The 22648-nt window shown below is 34.9% G+C and overlaps 2 protein-coding genes across 2 annotated transcripts; both read left to right on the forward strand.

The window, feature by feature from the left end:
* Nucleotides 1-1466: 1466 nt before the first annotated feature.
* Nucleotides 1467-2126, forward strand: LOC128191717 (uncharacterized). Its single transcript, XM_052863937.1, has one exon. It carries the CDS (start codon nt 1467-1469, stop codon nt 2124-2126), a length of 660 nt encoding a protein of 219 aa, XP_052719897.1.
* A 4938-nt stretch (nt 2127-7064) lies between these two features.
* LOC128177551 (cadherin EGF LAG seven-pass G-type receptor 1-like) lies at nt 7065-20978 on the forward strand. Its single transcript, XM_052844298.1, has 17 exons — nt 7065-7218; nt 10178-10249; nt 10460-10636; nt 10734-10815; nt 14110-14288; nt 14401-14574; nt 14744-14859; nt 16250-16430; nt 16626-16787; nt 17033-17176; nt 17462-17584; nt 17940-18122; nt 18387-18577; nt 18692-19046; nt 19133-19529; nt 20182-20222; nt 20488-20978. The coding sequence occupies exons 1-17, from the start codon at nt 7155-7157 to the stop codon at nt 20556-20558; spliced, it is 2712 nt and encodes a 903-aa protein (XP_052700258.1). The 5' UTR covers nt 7065-7154; the 3' UTR covers nt 20559-20978.
* The last annotated feature ends 1670 nt before the right edge of the window (nt 20979-22648 follow it).

A 22648-nucleotide genomic window follows, 5' to 3' on the forward strand; every position in this document is an offset into this window, starting at 1 on the left:
GTCATTATGGTCTCAGTGGAATTCTCTGGATATTGTAAATGATTTACTTTGTAGGAAATGGATAGGAAATAGAGAGGAGTTTATGCAGATTTTGGTCCAATTATCGGAAAGAAAAGAAATTCTAAAACAATGTCATGACGCACGAACTTCTGGTCATTTAGGTGTAACCAAAACGTTGGCAAGGGTTCGAGAAAAATTCTACTGGACGGGTTTACAAGGTGATGTAAGGAACTATGTAACAGGGTGTCCACAATGTCGTAAGAGAAAAATACAGTCTGAAGGAAAGAATTACATGCAGGTAGACCAGACTGGGTACCCTTTAGAAAGGGTGGCTACTGACATTATGGGACCGTTGCCCGAAACAGATAATGGTAATAAGTATATATTGGTAATATCAGATTACTTCACCAAGTGGACGGATGCTTACCCACTAAGAAACATTGAAGCACTGACCGTAGCCGAAGTAATAGCAGAGCAGTTCATAACTAAATGGGGTGTGCCAGAAGTTATCCATAGTGATCAGGGCAGGCAGTACGAGAGTAGGTTGTTTAAGGAACTGTGTGACTTGCTTGGTATAAGAAAAACTCGGACCACTGCTTTTCACCCTAAGTCTGATGGAATGGTTGAGAGATTCAACAAAACATTAGCAACGATGTTGACTGCCTATGTGTCTGACCACCAGCATGACTGGGATAAACATTTGCCATATGTCCTCATGGCATACCGTTCTGCTGTTCATGAAACCACAGGTTATACACCAAATATGCTTATGTTCGTGAAGTATCCACTCCACTAGATCTAATGTATGAATTACCAAGCGAAATGAAACCAAGTAAAGTGCATGATTATGTATGGACACTTCGTGAAAGATTAGAAGAAGCGTATAGGTATACACGCCAGATAAGTAAGCAATCAATGCTGAGACAAAAAAATACCATGATCAAAATGTGGTTGGTAAACAGTTTACTGTTGGTGATAAGATATTGGTTTTCTTCCCACAGAGGAAAATAGGGAAATCTCCAAAGTTGATGAACTTTTGGTATGGTCCTTACATTATAGAGGAAAAGCACACAAATACTACATACAAAATACGAAAGAAAGATTCCGAAAAGACACTCATAGTACATGTTGATAGATTACGTCCTTACGGGACTCAGGTCCTAAGTAATGAAATTGAACAGCTTACTGAGAGTAAACATTATGCGAAAGATGAGAGTCTTAGTGATGACCTGGAAGGTGATGAACTTAAGACAGATTTGCTGGGAAATTCTGAACTTAGTGAATTAGAAATAACATATTCTAATCGCAGACAGCGCAGTAAGCCTAAATGGCATAGTGATTATGAATTTGATTACAATCATTAACTGAGCATTGTTATTTTTTGTATAAATATATAAATATAAAAAAAAAATTGAGAAAAGTTAATATTTTTAATTTGTTTATTTGTAGGATAGGATAGCAGTAAAATGCCACTCACAAAAGTGACACCCAGAAAACCAGGGTTTCTGTGTTCAATATGCTTGATTCGACTTCCGTCTAAAGATGAGTGGAGTAAACATTTGTTAGCTTGTGGTTTGGAAGACATGTCCAAAAGGAAGTTTGAATGCGAGTTTTGTGATCAAGCCTTTGGGAAAAAGACAATTTTAACCAGGCACATGAAAAGAGTCAATGGTGACGACCGAGTGAAAACAGGCACCCGAGACCAGGTTCAGTCTACACCAAAGAGTGTTGGAGAAGATGAAGATTGGGATAAAGACCCAGGAGAGTTGATATTTGACGAAGTGGAGGTCAGAAGAACACACCGGAAAAGAACCATCCCAAGATTGCCAGGTGTCAAACGCAAAGCTATAGAAGAAGAGCCAGTATTGTCAGAGGGACAGGGTAAAGAACCTGAGGTAGAAATAGAGATCAGTGAAACGACGTCCCAAGAGGAACCCCTGACAGAGAGTCATTGCTCTTGTTGTAAGGCTGTTGGGAGGGGAAAAGTAGACGTTGGAACGCAGACCAACCTTAAGGTCGATGATCAAAAGAAGAGAAGCCACCAGAAAATTATCAGAGTGATTAGAAAATATCAAGAGAATGGTGAAAATATTGAGAAATTTGAAGAGGACACGGGGTTTGATTAATTCAAAGGAAACAAACTCTCGAAAAAACAGTAATTGATTTATGGCGAGACTAGTTGTCTTATTTCAGCCAAGAACAGAAAGTTATGTTGGTTTTGTCATTTATATTTGAAAAATAAATATTTTAAATACCTTTAACCAAAAAAAATTGTTAAAAATAAAAATCAGTAGACATGCGGGACGCATGGTAATAGAGGCGTGGGTAATGTAATGATTATGCCTTATTACAATAAACGTTGTGATGAATTAGATTTGGGTGGGGGAAATGGAATAACCTGACTACCCTTGGAGTGGACTACTCCAAGGTTATATAAACAGTTGTGCTGTAGAGTCTGGGAGAGTCGTCTGTGAACAGCGGAGTAGAAAGGACAAGATAGAAAGAAAGAAAAAAGAAAGAAGAAAGATAGAAGAGTTAAGAGGTAGGGTTAAATAGAAACTAGTGGCAAGAAACCCAGGGAATTGTGGTGAGGTGCTTGGTGTAGTAAATCTGAAGAAGATTGAGACACCAAGTACCTCTCTCTCAATAGGAACCGGGTATAGACACACAGTACTGAAAGCCCACCTCACACATTATCGCCATTTATGATTGAAACGTTAAACGTTACCCAGTTAGAGAAAAATCATTGTACCAATCATTATTAACTCAGGTAGAGGTAGAGGGAAATTTATTTCATATATTATCCCTGAGAACCCAAGACAAAACACGTTACACGCTTATTCTGCCAACATCACGTCAATCAATGTTTAGCCATCGTTGTGAGTAATACGATTTGTGATCAAATAATGTGTAGTACAGAGTGATCTTCAGAAATCTTTGTCTGCAATAAGAAAAGAGTACATATTTTTGGCAAAAATCAGTCATATATCAGGATCGGTTCACTTGCTCTAACCTTCACGAGCATCTTTGACTTACTTTTGATAAAAGTACGACAATATCGACGAGTGTCACTTTGAATTATTATACTTTCATGTTAAATACTGAAATCTGATTGCTTTAGACGCAGTTGATAATCCGTTCTATTACCCTCAGCATTAGCAACACACTTGGCAACGGGTAACACAACAAATTGTTACATGCGCGTAAATTATGCACGTACACTTCGCCGTAGAATTCACGTCATTTCTATATAAAAGCAGTAAAAATATTCTCTAAAATTAAGATATTCAGTATAATAAAATAAATAGTGCCTGTTTGGGAGGATAACAGTTGAAATTGACACCCCTCGAAAACCATTGTCAACCTCTGCTTCGCGTCGGTTGACAATAGTTTCCTCGGGGTGTCAATTTCAACTGTAACCCTCCCAAACAGGCACTATTTATATAATAGCATCAACACAAGAGATAGGAACGGATGGGTGGTAGAATGCAAGATTGAGTGGATAACCCCCCCCCCCCAAACCATATGAGTAAAACTTTCGCATTAATAGGACAACGTATGGCTATTCATTTTACATTTTTGACCTGTGCCTTTTTTATCATCACTATTGTATGATTTTTCTTTTAATTTTACAGAAAATAAACCATCAAAACAAGAATAAAGTTAATTCAAATGAAGTTTTGATCGATAAACAAAATTTATGTTTTATAAAAAATTATGTAAAATGATCTTGTTTAACATACCTAGCCTATCAATTTGTAAAGTGTAATTTCCCGCATTTGCGCGGGCTACCATCTAGTACTTCTGTTAAAAAAGGTGGGGTTTATTTAATGATTTCGGAAATTAACACATTAACTAAGGCAATGTAAAATGGATGATGTTTTATAGCTCCCAAGGACTACGGAAATAGTAGACTTTATTTACGCCAGCCAAACATTCAGTGGAGTACACTCTATATATTTAAAAAACGTCATGATTTTTATACATACATGTACAACATTGCTATGAAATGCATTTACATATACAAAAAAAAAATTAGTTTAACGCTATAATTATCTAAGAAAAGACATAAAATTAAGGATATCCATATTTTGTGAAAGTTTTGTGAGATCATAATTTTCATTATGTTATGAATGAAAGCTCTAATAAATCATGTGTTTGTACTATAGAACAGTAGATAGGAACATATACAGCACAACCAATAGACAGAGCTGACTCTTACCAAAAAAAAAGAAGAAAGAAATACTCATAAAAACATTTGGACAGTACTGACCCCCCTCCCTGTCCTCACAAAAAATATTCATAAAACACGTACGCAAGCTAGTAAACGATTTAGGACATTTTTCATCAGATGTTTTGCTGTTGGAGGGATATTGTTCTTTTGACACATGTTAATACCAGAAAGTCAGTATTGTTATTGCTTGATGGGGTGGAGGGATTTAGGATTTGTTCCTCTCTTCCGGGGAGTGGGGGGTGGGGGTGGGTGGGTATTGTTTGGTTCTTATCAAGGGAATTGGTGTTTGTGTTATTACCTAATCGACTAAATAGATTTAAATTTTAGGAAAGACGTTCACTTGTTGGTGACGACAATGGATGGTTGCCGGTTTTGTCGTGTTGTTTACCACGGGCCGTTACCGGTCCCATGTTACATCCGGTCCTTTGTTACTAAACATAAGTTTACGTCAGAGTTTTTATTTGCGATTTCAAATGAATATCTTAACATGTAGGTTTCACATCAGAATTCTAATGGATTGCAATAACTGTGCAAAAAATAATGTCTGTATCTGTTTCAAGAGGAAAAGTGTTAAATCGTCACGGATGATGCGTACTGTCTTCCAGTGTTCCAATCACCGACTTCCTTTCAATGTTCAACAACTCTATTATCAAACATGGTTTAATGCATGTATATTGAACGACATATATGTTAGTTTGATTTAATAAGAAAAAACTTCATGCATCTACTCTATTCAGTGTTCAAAATTTACATACATTTTTTTAAAGATAAATCATCAGCTGTTGATATTTCCAACAATTTATCTTTGGTGAAATTTATTCAAATGTCAATCAAACAGAACTTTGTATCGTAGATATATATTATGGGTAAATTATTGTTGATGTAAATTTAGAGTCTAGAAAAGCCCTACCCTACTCTCAACCCCATCTTTGCTAGCCAAGGGTTTTCGGTCCACTCCGCTTCCCATAATGGGGCGTGGAGCGAAGTGGACCGAAAACCCTTGGCTAGCGAAGATGTTCCAGCGCGTTCGGCGATTTTTAATATCTCTTCGCTGCTTCTATACCTACAATACAAACACATTGTACAGGTGTATCTTCTTGCCATTTAGGGTAATCTACGATCTACACGCTTCACTAAATTGATATTTACTAACTTAATGATATAGTCATTAAAATTAAAAGCAAATCGAACATTTAATCGAGCAATAATTAATATGATTGAAAAAAGGAAAAGATAAAAAGGTTGGAGTTATGTTCCATTAGGGAACTTTTTCACATTTAATTACATGGTCCAAAGTGTTTCTAAATCCCTTGCTCTTTATTTGCAAGTAATCGAATTCCATTTAATATCTTGGTATATTATGATGACGTTTAATTGCACAGCTACAGATCTAGAATTACTGGATTGGAGTCTTGAAATTACGACCCACATATATAAATGTGTATTGAAATACATAACCGTAAAATTTCACGCACGCGCTATCACGTTGAATGTAAAATGAAAATGCTCTTGAGTAGCAGAAGGTATTTTCAATTAACCCGAAGGCCCGATTCTGATTGTATTTTATCGTTTCCAATGATATCAAATAATCGAAATCCACTGGGTTTCGGATTAAATTGAGAATACCCGATAATGCATCTTTTTTCATCAAATCATTAGTTTGAATGATCAGGCAGGGGTTTTAATAGGGACTCTTCCAGTTTTGCAATTTTTTAAAAAGAAATAAGTCAGGCCTTTCTATTCTTCCTAAGGTAAACATTTTCCATTATTCAAAAAAAAAATTGTTTGCTTTCAGCTTTTCGCTCACTGTTGAGTTTTGGAAGGATAAGTGAACGGCGATTGAGCAATTTCTTCTGTTCATATACAGATTCTTTCATATCGCTTATTCTGCCAACATCACGTCAATAAATGTTTAGTCATCGTCGTGTAACACAATTTCTAATCAAATAATGTGGAGTCCAGAGTGATGTCTGCAATGAATAAAGAGTACATAGAATTGAATTATGACTGGAAATAATATAACTAGTTTTGACCGCTTGTATAAGAGTTATTTTTGGTAAAACGCCAAAAAAAAAAATCAGGCATACACCACGATAGGTTCACGTGCTCTAAGCTTCATGAGCATCTTTGACTTACTTTCGATAAAAGTACGACAATCTCGACTAACGTTATTTTGAAATGGCATCAACACAAGAGGTGGGGACGGATGGGTGGTAGAATGCAAGATTGAGTGGGTTACCCCCCCCCCCCATGCAACCATACGAGTTAAACTTTCGCATTATCAGGATAACGTATGACTATTCATTTTACATTTTTGACCTGGTCCTTTTTTATCATCACTATTGTATGATTTTTTTTTAATTTTACAGAAAAAAAACTATCAAAACAAGAATAAAGTTAATGTAAATTAAGTTTTGATCGATAAACAAAATTAATGATTTATAAAAAGTTGCGTCTTCATCGTGATCGTATACTGCGAAATTGTCATACCATATCTAATTTGATTCCGCGCACCCACAGGAAAAGTAGCTGTGTTAAAACTAATGAATACTGTTTGTCGTCTGTATTGAATTCACTTGAATTTGAACTTTTGGTCTCATAAAGGTGAAAAGCTCATAGAAAATTCAGACAAACTTCAGTTATGGTCTTAAGAACTATCATTTATTCATTTTGTGAAAGCGTAGAGAATAAAAATAGCGGGTGAATAATCGGGTAATTTTGTGGTATGGATAGGCAATTTCTTTTTATGAACCGTTAGTTGGGAGTATTTAAATACATTATAGATAGATTTGATCAAGTGTATAGTGCATTCATGAGATTTAAATACGCATGTACTGTATTACGAGTGAAATCTCGATCATTTTTGACAAAAGATGTTTAAAGTAGATGTTTGGATTTTAAAACGGTGAAACTTGTGAAAATGAATTTCTCACTATATTGGTTTACATCGCTCTATGTTTCATTTTGGAACGTCAGGACTATCGGTAAGCCTCATAAATGTCTCTTAATTTATCTGAGTATATTTTCATGATGAAAATTATGGACTTTGATCGACTTTTGATGTACAGAACTTTGTGAAATCTGTGTTAATTCTTGAATAAAATATACCAGAATATTTTAAAGTAAAATGATTTGTACCGCTATACATATGAAAATAATACAATATTGAATATTAGGACAACTAGTAAAACAAATTTCACAATGTCTAGTAAATCAAATGTGGAAAATGTGGGAAGCCGTATATTATATGACGTCAGTATACCATGTGAAACAATGACGTTAGACACGTTACAATTTTATCTATAAAGAAAGAATTTAAGAAATAAATTTGATAATTTTCCTTTTGATCGACATATCAAACGAAAAATTGACCGGAAAACTTCATCAATGCGCGTAGCTCATTGATGAAAAAGTTTTCCGGTCAAGTTTTCTTTGAAACGTCGATCAAAAGAAAAAATATATAATTCATTTTCATTTCTTCCGATTAAATACATCTTCGCTAGCCAAGGGTTTTCGGGGAGCGGAGTGGATCAAAAACCCTTGACTCGCAAAAATGGATTAAATACGATATAACGTAACTTGGGTCAGTTTACGCTTAGCAAACCGCGAAGCGTTTTATAAAAATGCGTACACTGTCCCAAGTTATGTTATGCTTATATAACATAGGTAGAATAAGATTTATTCCTTGTTATTTAATTTTCTACAACTAACAACTCTTAAAATAAGGACTCTCATTTCAAAGGCCGACTTTAGTTTTCATTGCGCATGTTCGCGATTTTATTGTAGTACAATACAGTGTATTTTTACCTCTTATGAAAAGTTTTAATGGATTAATACGTTTTGCCCGTATATTGTGACGTAGGCAAGTAATGTTTATTCGTGATAAATGAATTTGTCAAGTAAATTAAACGAGGTGTGAATATTTTTCAAAATAGTATATTCTACTTCTTTGTAGCCTTTAACACAACCCAAAGAGACATTAAAAAGAATACATCTAATTCACCCAGTTTGATAAAGTAAGATTCGATAAACCAATATTAATTTTGTGAATTAATTCCTTCGTTTTGCGGGAAAACGAAAGAAATAATCATTTCTATTTGATTCGTGCAACAAGTTTTCTTCCATTGTTATTTCTATGTCCCTGAAGATTTTGTGAGTAGTCTCTGTGTTTTGTTTTAGAAAACTTTCAAAAGACCAATGCTTTAACAAATTTACTATTTAAAGATCATAGATCATACCACCGGCGGATTGATAATCAGATTTGATGATTGTTTACGAACGCTTTTGTTATAGGTTCAAGTGTTCGTGAATGCTTTTCTTTGATTTCCTGTGAAAGGCCGCCCGAACTTACTTCTACCTTTGCCGTCACCTTAAAAATGAAATAAAAACCAATTTAATTTTAAAACAAATTATTTCTATTCATTAACATCTATACCTGTATAGTTTGTTATCAAATCAAGTCACACGTAGGATACCTCTAAAATGTAATTTCCTGACAGGTATAAAGACGATTTCAAAAATTGTCCGATATATATATATATATATATATATATATATATATATATATATATATATATATATATAGAGTTCAAAACTAACTAGGGAAAACCTTGAAAATCAACTTTAAAGTTGGAATTTCCAAGATTAAAGATTGGATCTTAAAGATATAAAACCACAACGTGGCACTAAATTATATACGCTTCCGTACAATACAAGTAAAATGCGTACTGTGGTGGCATATCTCTGCCCCTTATGTGCAAGTTATTTTCCATTAAATATGTCTACATGCAAGTTAAATATGGTGACATGCAAGATACATTGTAGTTATGTCGACATGCAACATAACTATGTTTACAGGCGAGAAAATTGCAATCAAATAAGAATTATAAAAAATCTCAAAAAATATCAAATATATCTCTCACATGTGACATCCAAGATGCTAGATGCTATTTATTTATGTCGACATGCAACTTATTTATGTTAACATGCAAGATAAACATGCTGACATGCAACTTATTTATGTCAACATGCAACTTGATATTGTCCACATGCTACTTATTTATGTCGACATGCAACTTAGTTATGTTCACAATTATGTCATTTAAACAATGAAATGCTTTCTTTGGTGATTCATTCGGGATATGAAGGTAGCGTCTTTGCAGAAAAAATACATAACCCGCGTTAGCGGACTATGTAAATTTTTTCTGCAATTATATTCTCCCTCACTACGTTCTTCCGAATATAAAATAATAAAGTGCTAAATGAATAAAACCAACAAGTACTACATAGGTACGCTGCTCGCTAGCGTTATTTTATTTATACACAAAAACAGATATAAAACAACCATCTGTCAGCCAAAAATCAACACTTTCCATATAATCTGCAGCCATTTTAACTACTACTACTAGCGAGCGAGCTTAGAGTGCCACGCCACCGCATGGTCCTACTATTTATATTACCTGACCACGTGACCCGAAACCCCTGCGAGTACGTATGAAAACCCATCACGCACATAATTTTAATGATCGCTACCTTCATAACCCGCATGAATCATCAAAGAAAGCATTTTATTGTTTAATTATATTAACATCTTTCTTTAACTAATTAATAAACTGATTATGAAAAGTTAGTAAAATTCACTAAATTACTGTTAATGTACATAAGTACGTTAGCTAAAAGAAACAGCCAAATCGGCTCCTGTGAGACTTTGAGTCTGATATCATCATGAATATTTCGTGGAGTCCGTGATTTTTATAGGTCGCTGTAGGTTTCGTCCAATCAATTAACAGGGCGTGTCGACCAATCGATAAATGGGGCGTGTGGATTTCAGTCTGGCTGTTTCTATACAGCTATGAATTAACTTAAAGTTTTCGTAAGAAATAGAGGAAATAATACTTGGTAGATGTAAATATATATCTATGAGTGTTTACATGACTATTGTAGTCGGACAATGTGCAGCTGGTACTGAAATAGGAAAGAACCCCAATGTAGATACAGACGAAGCCTTTCTGACGGGTTAGTTGTCTAAAGTCTGTTTAATTTGTCTGTTCATCCGTTTGTCTGTCTTTATATCTGCCAGTCTCTTTTTATCTGTCTATCTGTCAATATCTTGAAATTTTTCTGTTTGTCCGTCCGTCCGTCTCTCTCTTTCTCTCTCTCCCTCTCTCACTCTCACTCTCTCTCTGAGAGAGAGAAAAATTAAATTTACAACATTCCAATTTCCAGGTGCAACTTTTTTACTGAAGTCTATTGACAATACGTACAGAATCTCGTGCTGTGGCTTTGTGACACAGTGGGATATCGATATCGGGACAGCCAGATCCGGGACCCTGTACGCCGAGGTTTGGCGGGATGTCTCTGGTACATGGACGCTGGCTGGCGTGAACACGATTCTTGTCGACGGTTTGTGGATTTTATGGATTAAATTGTTAATCACTTTTTGATAACTAGTCTTGAATTTGTAGCGTATTTTAATTGATATGTTGTTTCTTTTTTTAAGCCGGAGAAGCGTTAACCACAAAAACAGTCGTTGTTGCTGCAGCTGACCAAATAGCCGTTCAGGATGGAGATTATCTGGGATTGTAAGCTAATTAATATTCATATTAAATACATGTATTAAGTATTCTAAAACAAGGAATTTTATGTGATGTCGTTAAATTTTTGACTTTATAAAAAGTTTAAAATTTATTAAGGGAAAACTTTTAAGATTGAACCATCTTACAAAAGTTAATCTCCTCTCTCTGATTGGAGAGGGAGGGGAGCATGAGTATGCTATCTGCTCGATCTTTTAGGAATGTTAATATAGAATGAACCATTTTAAATCATCTTTATTATTATGATTTTATTGTGTATATTTTGCTAAATATTAACGCGGCTTTACCAACAGTAATGAGAATGCAACAACAAACTGTCTACCTACCGCCACCCCCCAACCCAAGTGCTTTCATAGGTTTACTATTTAGAGTTATTAAAATTCAAAAAGAGGTTGAAAGAGGGTACGGTCCACACTTTTATAATTGTTTTGAATTATGTTAATAATCTGAAATCTTTTAAAGCGCCGAGGAGGGTTCGCGAGCAAATTTCGTAAATCAATTGTGTTCTGTAGTCCGTGTGCAAACTCTAAGTAATGGTTGCTGACAAATCAATGCTGTTAATTCTAAAACGTTGGATTAAAGGACCTTGGCTTGTACATGATATTATCCATGATATTTATCAAGAATCGTTGATTGAAATGAAAAGAACTTAACAATATCTATAGGTACGGAACACTATTTAATTTTTTGCAAATTTATATTAAAACCTTTTGTTTTCTTAACAAAATCCAAAATCAAAGCAGCCTTTTAATTCGGCGGAATCTTATCACTGTCCAACATACTCTGTACAGGGTACTTGAACTTCACACAATTATAAACCGATATATATATATATATATATATATATATATATATATATATATATATATATATATATATATATATATAATCAGGCTTGGGGCGAATTACATTGTAAAGTAATGCATTACATTACCATTACTTCATGGGCATTAAATTGCCATTACAATTACTTGATTGTCTTGAAGTAATGCATTACATTACCATTACATGAGTAAAGGAATGCATTACCATTACCATTACTTTTTTTTTAAAGTAAAGGTAATAAAGAGTTTTTGCAAATGTTTCAAATATACAACACTCTTTAACATATCTACAGTTTCATGCTCAGTATCAGGTTCAAATTCAATGAATAAACAAGAGTCATTCTTTATTTGCTCAATATATAATCATATTGTGACAATATGAACAACATATTACATAAGTAAAATGATATAGACATTTGGCATGATACAATATCAAATATGAAATAGAGACACAGGATAACATGCATAACAAAAAACAATTTATTAAATAATGTTGCGGTTTTTAAAAGCTAAATATGATATCCCCAGATTACACAAATCTTTATAATTTTGGACACTTAATTTTATTAATTTATAAACAGATGATTTTCCTCAGTTATATTTCTTAATATATTTTAATCGTATTTCTTTTTACGGAGGACACTTTAAGACAAAAGATTGCTGTTGCACTTTATGATCGAAGTTTCAAAAGGTTCATCTTTTAAATGCATCCATCTTCCGGGCTATACTAAATAAATGTTTTGCAGGAGCAGTCAAAGCTTGGACTGGAAAATACTGTTTGAAGATCTTTATCTTAGGATATATTAAGTGCAATAATAGATTTTGCATTTTCTATCAGTCCAAACTTATGTACAGTGTAATTAATATACGAGAGAGAGAGAGACAGAGAGAGAGAGAGAGAGACAGAGAGAGAGACAGACAGAGACAGACAGACAGAGACAGACAGACAGACAAACAGAGAGAGAGAGAGAGAAAATAAGTAAGATTATTTTCAAATGGGTTATAATATTGGAAGTGATATTGATTTTCATCATGGATGGACAGTGCATTCATTTTGCTTTTAAGGGTGTATGTCTGTCTCCTATTCTATTGTGACATAGCGAAGGGAAGGGGATTGGGGTGTTTAGCACTTCTTATTACAATAGATTGTTTTGATACTTAGATTTTCCTGGGGGCATAGTGTGTTGTTGACACATTTCTTATTGAAGTACAAACTAATTGGAGTTAATTGTTTAAATGATTAAAAACTCTTAATAACAACACTCTTAAAAATGTTATGAAATTGTGCTGTTATCTTTAGTAATATAAACAATTCAAAAATGAATTTTAAAAAACCTTTTTTAATAAAACATGTACAATTAAAACATTTTTTTCTTAATTAGAATTATTTCTTTCTTTTTTAAAAATAAATTTAATCAAATTCAATTTCAACTATTCATTTATTCATCACATTTTTAAAAGTGAACATGCATAAATATGCATAGTAATGCAAAGTATTGCCATGTAATGCCAACATTACACAAGATTTTGGAAAGTAATGCATTACATTAGCATTACTTGTAATGGTAATTTTGAGGCATTACACATTATATAATTACTAGCATTACTTTGAAAATATGTAATGCATTGCAATGCATTACCATTACATTTAGCATTACCCCAAGCCTGATATATATATATATATATATATATATATATATATATATATATATATATATATACACACACACACACACACACACACACACACACACACACACACACACACACACACCCACACACACACACAAGACATACATAAACCCTTCTTTTAATTAATCATGTACGAATTGATACCAAAGAAAATGAGCTAATTATGTGGTTCCAGACTCCAACCCCCTCCCTCTTTTTATGTGCCAAATATGATAAAATTGTTTGTTTGTTTTGTATTAAAGAATAAGCAATCATTCTTTGAGTATTATGAGATGATAATTACGGTCGGGGCGTGATTAAATCCAATAAAGCCCGAAGGGCTTTATGATGGATTTGATCAGACCCGACCGAAATTATCACATTATAGTATTCAAAGAAGCTTTATTACTTTTATCTATATACTTTTAAACCATCGTACGATTAAATATTTAAATATAAATAAGCAAACCTCGCTGGCACCTCACTTTGGCGTAATTTGAAGTTATGGGTTATATAGTACAAAATCGAGAAGTAGTGTTATCACAGGCAAAGACACTTGAAAATGTTAATACTGTTAGATAAAACGCTATTGTTCTGTGGTACAAAAACTGTTATAGTTGGCAATCTATAACAATACATTGTTTTGGTTACTGTAATTAATTATATTTTGTATAAAATGGCCTTTTCTACTCTTAAAAGGGTAACATTGTTTTATGAGATGGGGGCAGATAGGTATAAAAAGGGAAGGTTAGACAACTCTGTTCTCTTCCAATGTCTTGTATTGTAGCAAGTCTTCCGGGGCCACGATCGTGAGATACGACAAAACCGCCAATGGGGTGGGCAACACCAACGAGATTGTGCAGTTCTCGGCAGGGGCCGGACATGCGGTATCCAACACCGCCACATTTGGCGAATACACGCAAGAAAATAACCTTGAGTTCGGTTTTAAGGCTACTCTTGGGCCAGGTTGGTAGTCAAAGGCTTATCATATTCTTCCATATCAAATTTACAAAATGACATGATCATTTCTATGTGTTGGGCAGAATTAGGGCACTTGAGCTTGTCGCTTTCACTGTAGGGACGACCCCCCAGTTTACTGCAGGCCTAGCTACCACCAGCACCGTAACAGACGACACGGCAGTAGGTACCACACTGCTCACCGTGGTAGCCACGGACCCTGGGGATACCCTCACCCTCACACTGCAATCCACAACCCCCGCCTCTACAGCCTTCAACTTTGACCCGGCATCAGGTATCATTCTATCTCTAAATCTTTTTCAGTCTCTCTATTAATTTATATAATGAGATCCACCCATCAGAGCATCCATCTATCTTTGATATCCATCCATCCATCCAGTTTTTACCCATTTTAAATGATTCCAAATATCTTGAAACTATGCTTCAATTATTTTCTTCTTTAGGCCTTCTGACGTCGGTATCTAATCTGCCGGTTGGGACTACTACGTTTGTTTTCCGGGCGACGGATTTGTGTTTGAATACTGTTGAGCATACCTTCACTCTCACTGTCACCAACTATGTATGTTATCTATAACTTAATTTCTTGTATATCAATAAATTAAATGTTCAAGATGCATCTGATTTAAAGAGGCTGGATGGTCAACAAATTATCCATCAGATCTTCCATTGATCAAACAGTAGAGAAAAAGTCGTAGTTCAGTAAACTTAAATATTTTGCTACATAAATTTATTCATATAGAGCTATTCTTTCAAAGAAGATCCATATAGTCTAAAGATGGCAAAGGCCATCCAGCCTTCTTAAAAACAGTTCGATACTCAAGGCTGAATAAGTCATTTTACCAACACAAAGTTATTTAGAATTTTATAAAGCCCATAAAGCCAAAAGTTCCCCACTCTGTGATATTTGGATGTACAATGTATATATGGGGATATAAAAACGGGTCGGTCACGTGGTCAAATCTCATGAAGCCCGAAGGGCGATTTAACTCAAATAATTTTTTATACGGGAGAACATTGTAACTGTAAAAATAATTGTAAATTGTAATATAAACATCCAACAAACAATACTTTTACGGCTCCTCTCAGCTGATACAAGCGTTATATTAATTCAGGTGATATACTTTGGGTAACACAATTACAATTTGTTGTTGATGACCAAAAAGTTAGAAAAATTAATAAAATTTTAAGAAAGAATACCAGTATTTGATCTTGTCTTTCTTTGTGAGTTGTACGGTATATATAGCAATTTTTTGACTGCCACTTCCCAATTCTCACACCCCCCCCCCCCCCCGAAATTGTTAAATGAATTTGCGACATACTAGTGATTAAAGCATAGTGATAACTGGTAGCTTATACATGTAGTTTCTCAGTAATAATTGCATTTTCAGCTGTCTTTGTGTGTGATAACATTACAAATCAATTTTGAACCCTAAAACCCAATAATTCATAAAATATGAATGGGCGTGTCTTTTAGCATAACCGAAGAACGGTATTGGCTGCGCCGCTTAGTAATTATACATATCATGTGATACATAAGAAATAGGAGTTTTAAAATAATGTTGTTTAAAAGTGTATAAATTGGAAAAAATATAAATATAAGTAAAAAGGAATCATTCTTTGAATATTATGAGGTGGTAATTCCGGTCGGAGCGTGGTCAAATCTATCATAAAGCCCTTCGGGCTTTATTGGATTTGACCACGCCCCGAACGAAACTATCACCTCATAATTCTCAAAGTATGATTCCTTCTTCTCTAATCAATACATGTAATAACTGATATTAATTTCCATACCTACCAAAAGTTAAAAAAAAACTTCTTTCCCAATACATGTTTAGATTTTGTGTTGATCATTTCTGAATACATGTACATTATTACTGGTCTAGTATATATGATGTAGTTACACCACGAAGGTGAATTTTATACAAGGGTATGTTTATTACTTAATTAAGCCGCCTGTCATAGAAAACCTGCCAGCTTCTACTGAGATCAGCGAAGATGTGAATGTGGAGACCCAGCTCTACGTCCTCACCGTTACTGATGCCTCATTGGCTGACACAGTCACGTGTTCAATCACGAACGTCAGCCCTGCGTTACCGGCCCTGTATCTTAGATACGCAACAGGGACTTCAAGTATGTGTTTTATAAGGACCTTTTTGACAAGTATAGCTTTTGGGAGAAGCTAGCGCTGGTTTTTTTAAAACAATTTACACTGACATTATTTGAAAATAATCAAATCGAACACTTGGTTAGCAAACTAATAATGACCTTATTAATTTCCTGTCTATAAAACTAACTCTGATATCGTGTTTTCCTGACTTTGTTTAGACTATGCGATCAACTTGCGAGCGGGCGCTGGTCTGAACTACGACAGCATAAGGACCTACACGGTGACGGTGGAGTGTGACGACACGAAGGACACGACCACTGGGACCTTCACCCTGTACATACTGAGAAACCAGGCCCCCGTCATCACCAACCTACAGACAAGTAAGGGAAGCTTCTCATTTCAGTGTAGCATTTCTATAAGAACTCTTCGCAATTAGCATTGTTTTCTATGACTTCAATCCGAGTTTTATTTTAGTATTTGTAATTTTTAGTAAATGTACTTAACGTTAGCTTTATAAAAAAGAGTAACACGGGAACTTTAAATTCTCAGATTTTTTTTTATATAAGACTTTTTGGGCAGAATTTGTATATTACGTACATATTCATGTGTATTGTCATGGTTCCAGCATCAAACTCGATTGACGTTGCGTCCTCCAGTGTCTCCATAGGAACCAACGTGTACACTGTGACCTCCACTGACCTTGAGAACGACCAGCTGTATTATAATATGACGTGTATTCCCGCCACCTGTCCATTCAAAATCTACGACTGTGAGCACTGCTATATCCAAAAATATATTATAATAATTGATAAATGACTTAATATCGTCAAAATACAACGTAGTCATATTGGTTCTTTAGAAAATCCAATGTACTAAAGCAAAGACGTGATTGTTTCGTAGTACTGTATCTTGCATGTAGATGCAGTAATAGTTTATTGCGTTTATTTAGTGAAAGACTGAAACGTTAATGAAAAGGGTTTTTTATTGACTAAAACTAATGAAATGTCTATTTCTCTATGCACTCCTTCATTTTCTGGATTCTCTATCTATTCAGCTGGAGCGATTTTGGCGGACAAGAGTTTGTCCGGATTGACTGATACCGCTTACGATTTGTTTATCTACGTTTATGATGGACACACGCTGGTCGGACCTCGGAGCTTGACCATTAAAATCTCAGGTAAACCTACAAGTGACCTTAGAAGTAATGATATGACTGTCATATATTTCTTTTGTCACAGAAATAGAAATCTAATGGCTTTAATTTTGTTTTTGTTATGTAAGCTTTATTGTGTGTTAGAATAGAAAGTTGTTGTGCCCATTGACTTATATGTTTGAAAAAGCAATGACGTCGAATCCAGTTCCTCTTTGTAGTTCAAAAAAAGTATTTTGCTTTTGTTGCTTTGTTTCAACCCTACCGTAACATATCATACAAATTATGGAAGACAATATACTAGTGATATACTAGTATGTCAACCTAATTATATAAAGTAAAACTGAAACAGATAATCAATACCTAGTATGAATTCTGACAGACATAAACACCGCCCCAGTCATCACCAACCTTCCCACCACCGTGTCTGTGGCGGAGAACACCGCGGCCACCACCGACGTGTACACGGTGACCAAGACTGACGTCAACTCACTGGACACACACACGTGGACGTCCACCATCTCTCCGGCCAGCGGCTCCCTCTATTTTACCATAGATTCTACCAGTGAGTTTATCTGAAAACTCAAATCGCAAATATGAAATGATAAATATTTTTTAAAAGATTATTTGCATAAAAGTGGTTTGCTTGTTTAAAAGATTCATTATCAAATATGTTCTATCTACAGACCTTTGCTTCAGTGATTTCTTCGGCATTATGAGTCTTTACATTAATCGATTTTTAAGCATTTTGAAATAACCCAGATGGAATTGGTCATTCAAGTATTGTAAAAAGTAAAATTTCCAAAAATGCATTGTACATATATTTCAGCTGGCACCGTTAAAACTTCGTCTACGAATATTGATTACGAGACAATCGGGACTACGTCATTCCTGTTGACCGCCTACGTGTCCGATGGCAAAGCCTCAGCCAGCGGAACGTTGACCATCTCAATTACAAACCAAAACGAGGCTCCACAGTTTCTCCTGTCTACCTATACCCTCACTGGCAACGAGGGCTCAGTGAGATTTTTTTCTGTTCATTAGCTTGCAAGATCTTTTAAGAAATCTATGATTTTATTTATCTGTGATGTATTTTTATGGCTAGTCTAGTCAGTCTTCTTTACGGATTTACAGGCAGGGACCACTATTGGCACTCCATCGTTTTCGGTGAGTGATCCAGATGCAGGAACCACTTTAACGTACACACAAAGTTGTCCTGAACTCACAATGAATCCAACTACAAAACTTGTGACGTTAAGCACAAACTATGACGTCGATACCGGAAGTGCTACGTCACTGTCCTGCACAGTCACGGTGTCTGATGGGGAACTAACCGACACCGCCACCCTGAACGTCATCATCGACAACATTAACGATAACACCCCAACATTTACCGCCAGTTCGTACTCGTTCTTCGCGTCTTCTACTGCTGACGTAGGCACAATCATTGCAAGCCTTCCCGCCACGGATGGAGATATAGGAACTTTTGGTAAGCGTTTTTAGCTGATTTTTTTTTAGAGAACGTTTAAATGTTTGCACACTGTAAATGGAGCTGCATCCTTTGCTATCTCCTAGGTGATGTAACCTACAGTATCGACCCTACATCTACTGGTGCCAACTATTTCGGGATCTCTAGCACCGGTGACCTATTTGTGGCGTCCAGCTTGTCCGGATTCTACTCAGGACAGACCCTGGCGGTTTCTCTAACAGCCACAGACGGCGGTGGTCTCACAGACATCGCCACCGTCACGCTTATCATCCCTGCAGTCGCCACAACCACCGCCATTACTACCACTGACCGCTACCTGACCTTTTTTGAGGACACGCGGAATGTGGCGTGGTTTGTGTTTGTCATATTGATGACCTTGGGGCTGATCGTGCTCAACGCTTACTTCATCGTCAGATTTGTGGACTTCCATGGTATCAAGAGGGCGTGTGAACGGATGTGCAGAAGGAAGAGGAAATGGAAACCGTAAATACAATTTTAACAAATTGTTAAACATAATAGTCTGATATTTCAGAAAAACCTCTTGTATGCTAGTATCTAATGATAGACGATTTCCATATTTTTATTTTGTTTAAACCTGAAGTCAGTAAAGCAATTTTCAAGATCTTGTCGAAACATGAAGTTTGAATTTGACTGTATGCATTACACGTATATAGTAAATATATATAAGCTCCATGCTTCTTCCTAACTCCCATAAAAAAACTTCGATTAATATTGATATGACGAAAGTCATGTTCTTTGCTATATGAATGGTGGCTGTAATTTATATTCGCTAACTCCTAATATTGGTCCAATTGGGAGCTGACTGTCCATATGAGTTAGATCTCGAGGAAACTGGTTGTCGAATATGAAAAAAATATTATACCCAATTCATTATATCGGGATCCTTTCAAAATCCATGTACATAATTACATACAGGTATATGAAGAGACACCGTATAATAATATTATAGTATTACATATGCTACACCGTACTGCATGCACTGATGAATCAACTGAAATAATTCTAATTAGAATAGAAACGTTGTCTTTAAAAATTCGAATTCTTAAATTGCAGTTTATTGTACAGTAATGACACGGTCGTTTAACACTGATGGGGTGTTTGAATTGTTTTCCAGGAAAAGACAGATCATATCCAGGTCACCTACTCCAATCCCATGTAAGTACCATAGACCAAGTTTAATTCTATTTACGGACACTCTTACACTTACAAGTAGTCAATTTCTCTTAGTTGAAGCTTCTCAGTATGTATTTTAGAAATGAAATAATATAATTACTTTTGTAAAAAAAAAAAATTATTGTATGAGTCGTGTTCGATTGTTTACAATTTTGATATTGCTAATGTGCAATTTCGTTCTTTTTGAATATTGTGGATGTTGTTGACTCAATGGCAAACCTTTTCTTCGTTTTTGAATTTTCTCTAGATGTTAGAACTCCGGCCAACTTTGAAACGTGGAATGCATGGAGAATACCGGATAGTTTCAACCCACAATAACATTAACAGACCAAATACGAATCGCCAAACATGATGGAGTCTTTTGACTTTCGGAAGTAAAAGATCGAAAAATTCTCTAAATCAGAGAGAGAGAGAGAGAGAGAGAGAGAGAGAGAGAGAGAGATTTAAGTATTCAGATATTAGAGATGTAATTAATTATCATTGCATCCTCATATCTTTCAATTTTTTTGGGATGCTCTCCATAATTATATATCTAAATTATTAAAATATTGTATCACGCTGTACATGCCATGTTATTTATTATTGTTCCACAAATATATTTTTTTTATACTCTGTTGAGATTTATTTTATTAAATAATCAGTTGTTGCTTATATGTATATCAATTTTTTTCTTTGATGCATCATGATATGAAACTTTATTTGATATGAAAACAACATTGATTAAATTATCAAGCATGACGTTGAATTGTTTCTTTGTGTCCTACACTTCCTGCATTCAGTTCTAGTCAAATCCAATGCTAACATGCATCTGTGAAAAAAATGATTATTAAGTACCATTACTTAAAAGTTGCAAATATCATTTTAAAGTCAATTTAATCAATTATAGAGATTTGAAACATAGCCAGATGACTTTAACAATACAGATATTGGCCGAAAGATCCCATTTCAATGGCTAGATTTCTTGTAGTTTTCAATCAAAACCATGGGAGTTGTTGGTCAAAAGTTCTATCCAGTGAGCTTTTTTGTTGTTAGACCCAAAACCAGGCTCTTGGCTGATAATAGTTAATGGTTAAAAGCCAGGCATGTAGCACCCCCCCCCCACTTTTTCTCGCAGGAACAAATTTTTTAAAATCTACATAAAAAATTGAATTATCATGGAGTTAGCCCCCCCCCCCCCCCCCCACTTTTTTTGGAGTATTTAAAAATGTATATGAAAATAAAGAAATGAGGAGTGAAACTGAAGTTATATACTACGCCCCCCCCCCCCCCCTACGGATTAGGATTTTGAAGATTTTGGGAAACATTATTAAATTTTCCTTTTTCTTTTTTTTTTTTTTTTTTTATTTTTTTTTTATGCTTGTCAAGATTTTTTGGATGAGTCTGGCCCCCCCCCCCCCCCATTTTAAAAAACGATGCTACGTGCCTGAAAGCTTCGCCAAAGAGAGTTGATTTTGGGGGTCAAGAATAAGTGTCCTTTACTAATTTTCGATCTAGAGTTTAAAATTATTACATGTAATTAAAATAAAATTTATCTAAATCTATAAAATCTGTTATAATTTTACTAAATATAGTTTTAGTGATCAATTTTGATTCTCATTTAATCAATTTGTACGTAATACAATTAGATAAATTATTTCCTCATAACAGTATTTTTTGTCTTCAGTTTGGCTGTTTAATTTCTGTTCGAGTTTACATGACACACTATCACTCTGACTAGTTTATATTCGTGATCAGTGAATTGTGGAGAAAAAAAACCGTGATGAGATCCAGTATCCTACAGATATGTTTTAAATGAACTGCCTATAAATGTTGTTCACTTTGTGTTCATTTATGGCTTATATAAGACATGCAGTTAACAATTAAGTGCTTTCTTTATCTGTTTATTAGTTTATACTGACTAGGGTTTCAATCATCGCATCTCTCGCTATCGTCGAAAACTCACGGTTGGTTAAATCACAGGAAAGATGAACGCTTTCTCCATCAAATTGGGCTACATAATGGGCATTTAATTTAGTTTTAAAGACATGTAATAAATACGAATCAAATTCGTCTCCTTGACACTTTAGACCTACTGAAATTTTGATCTCTAATTGATCTATAGTTTATTATCTTGAACTTTAATTTTTTGTCAAAGAATCAATGGAGATCAAAAGCAGCGAGATACAAGAACGTCGTTATCTTGTTCTGTGTGAATTAATTAGAGTTAGGTTTGCGATAGAAATATCGGTGAATATATTATTAAAACAGGCATACACGGTGATACATAAACATCTTTTATGGTAAAATTCTTAATTTTCGTGACTACAAAACTGTGTCATTGCAAGTTAAATAGATAGTTTAACGATCCCTCCTTCATTTTATTACAAACAATTACCCGATAATAGTCTGCTTTCATATGGAAGGTGATT

This window comes from Crassostrea angulata, chromosome 1 (assembly GCF_025612915.1).
Source record: "Crassostrea angulata isolate pt1a10 chromosome 1, ASM2561291v2, whole genome shotgun sequence".
Classification (NCBI taxonomy): Eukaryota; Metazoa; Mollusca; class Bivalvia; order Ostreida; family Ostreidae; genus Magallana; species Magallana angulata.

Excerpts from the sequence above, each read along its gene's own strand:
- LOC128191717 (XM_052863937.1), top strand. The coding sequence starts at position 1,467 with ATGCCACTCACAAAAGTGACACCCAGAAAACCAGGGTTTCTGTGTTCA.
- LOC128177551 (XM_052844298.1), top strand. The coding sequence starts at position 7,155 with ATGAATTTCTCACTATATTGGTTTACATCGCTCTATGTTTCATTTTGG. Across the intron at positions 7,219-10,177 it reads TTGGAACGTCAGGACTATCG|TCGGACAATGTGCAGCTGGT; the intron begins GTAAGCCTCATA and ends TGACTATTGTAG. Across the intron at positions 19,530-20,181 it reads AGGAAGAGGAAATGGAAACC|GAAAAGACAGATCATATCCA; the intron begins GTAAATACAATT and ends ATTGTTTTCCAG.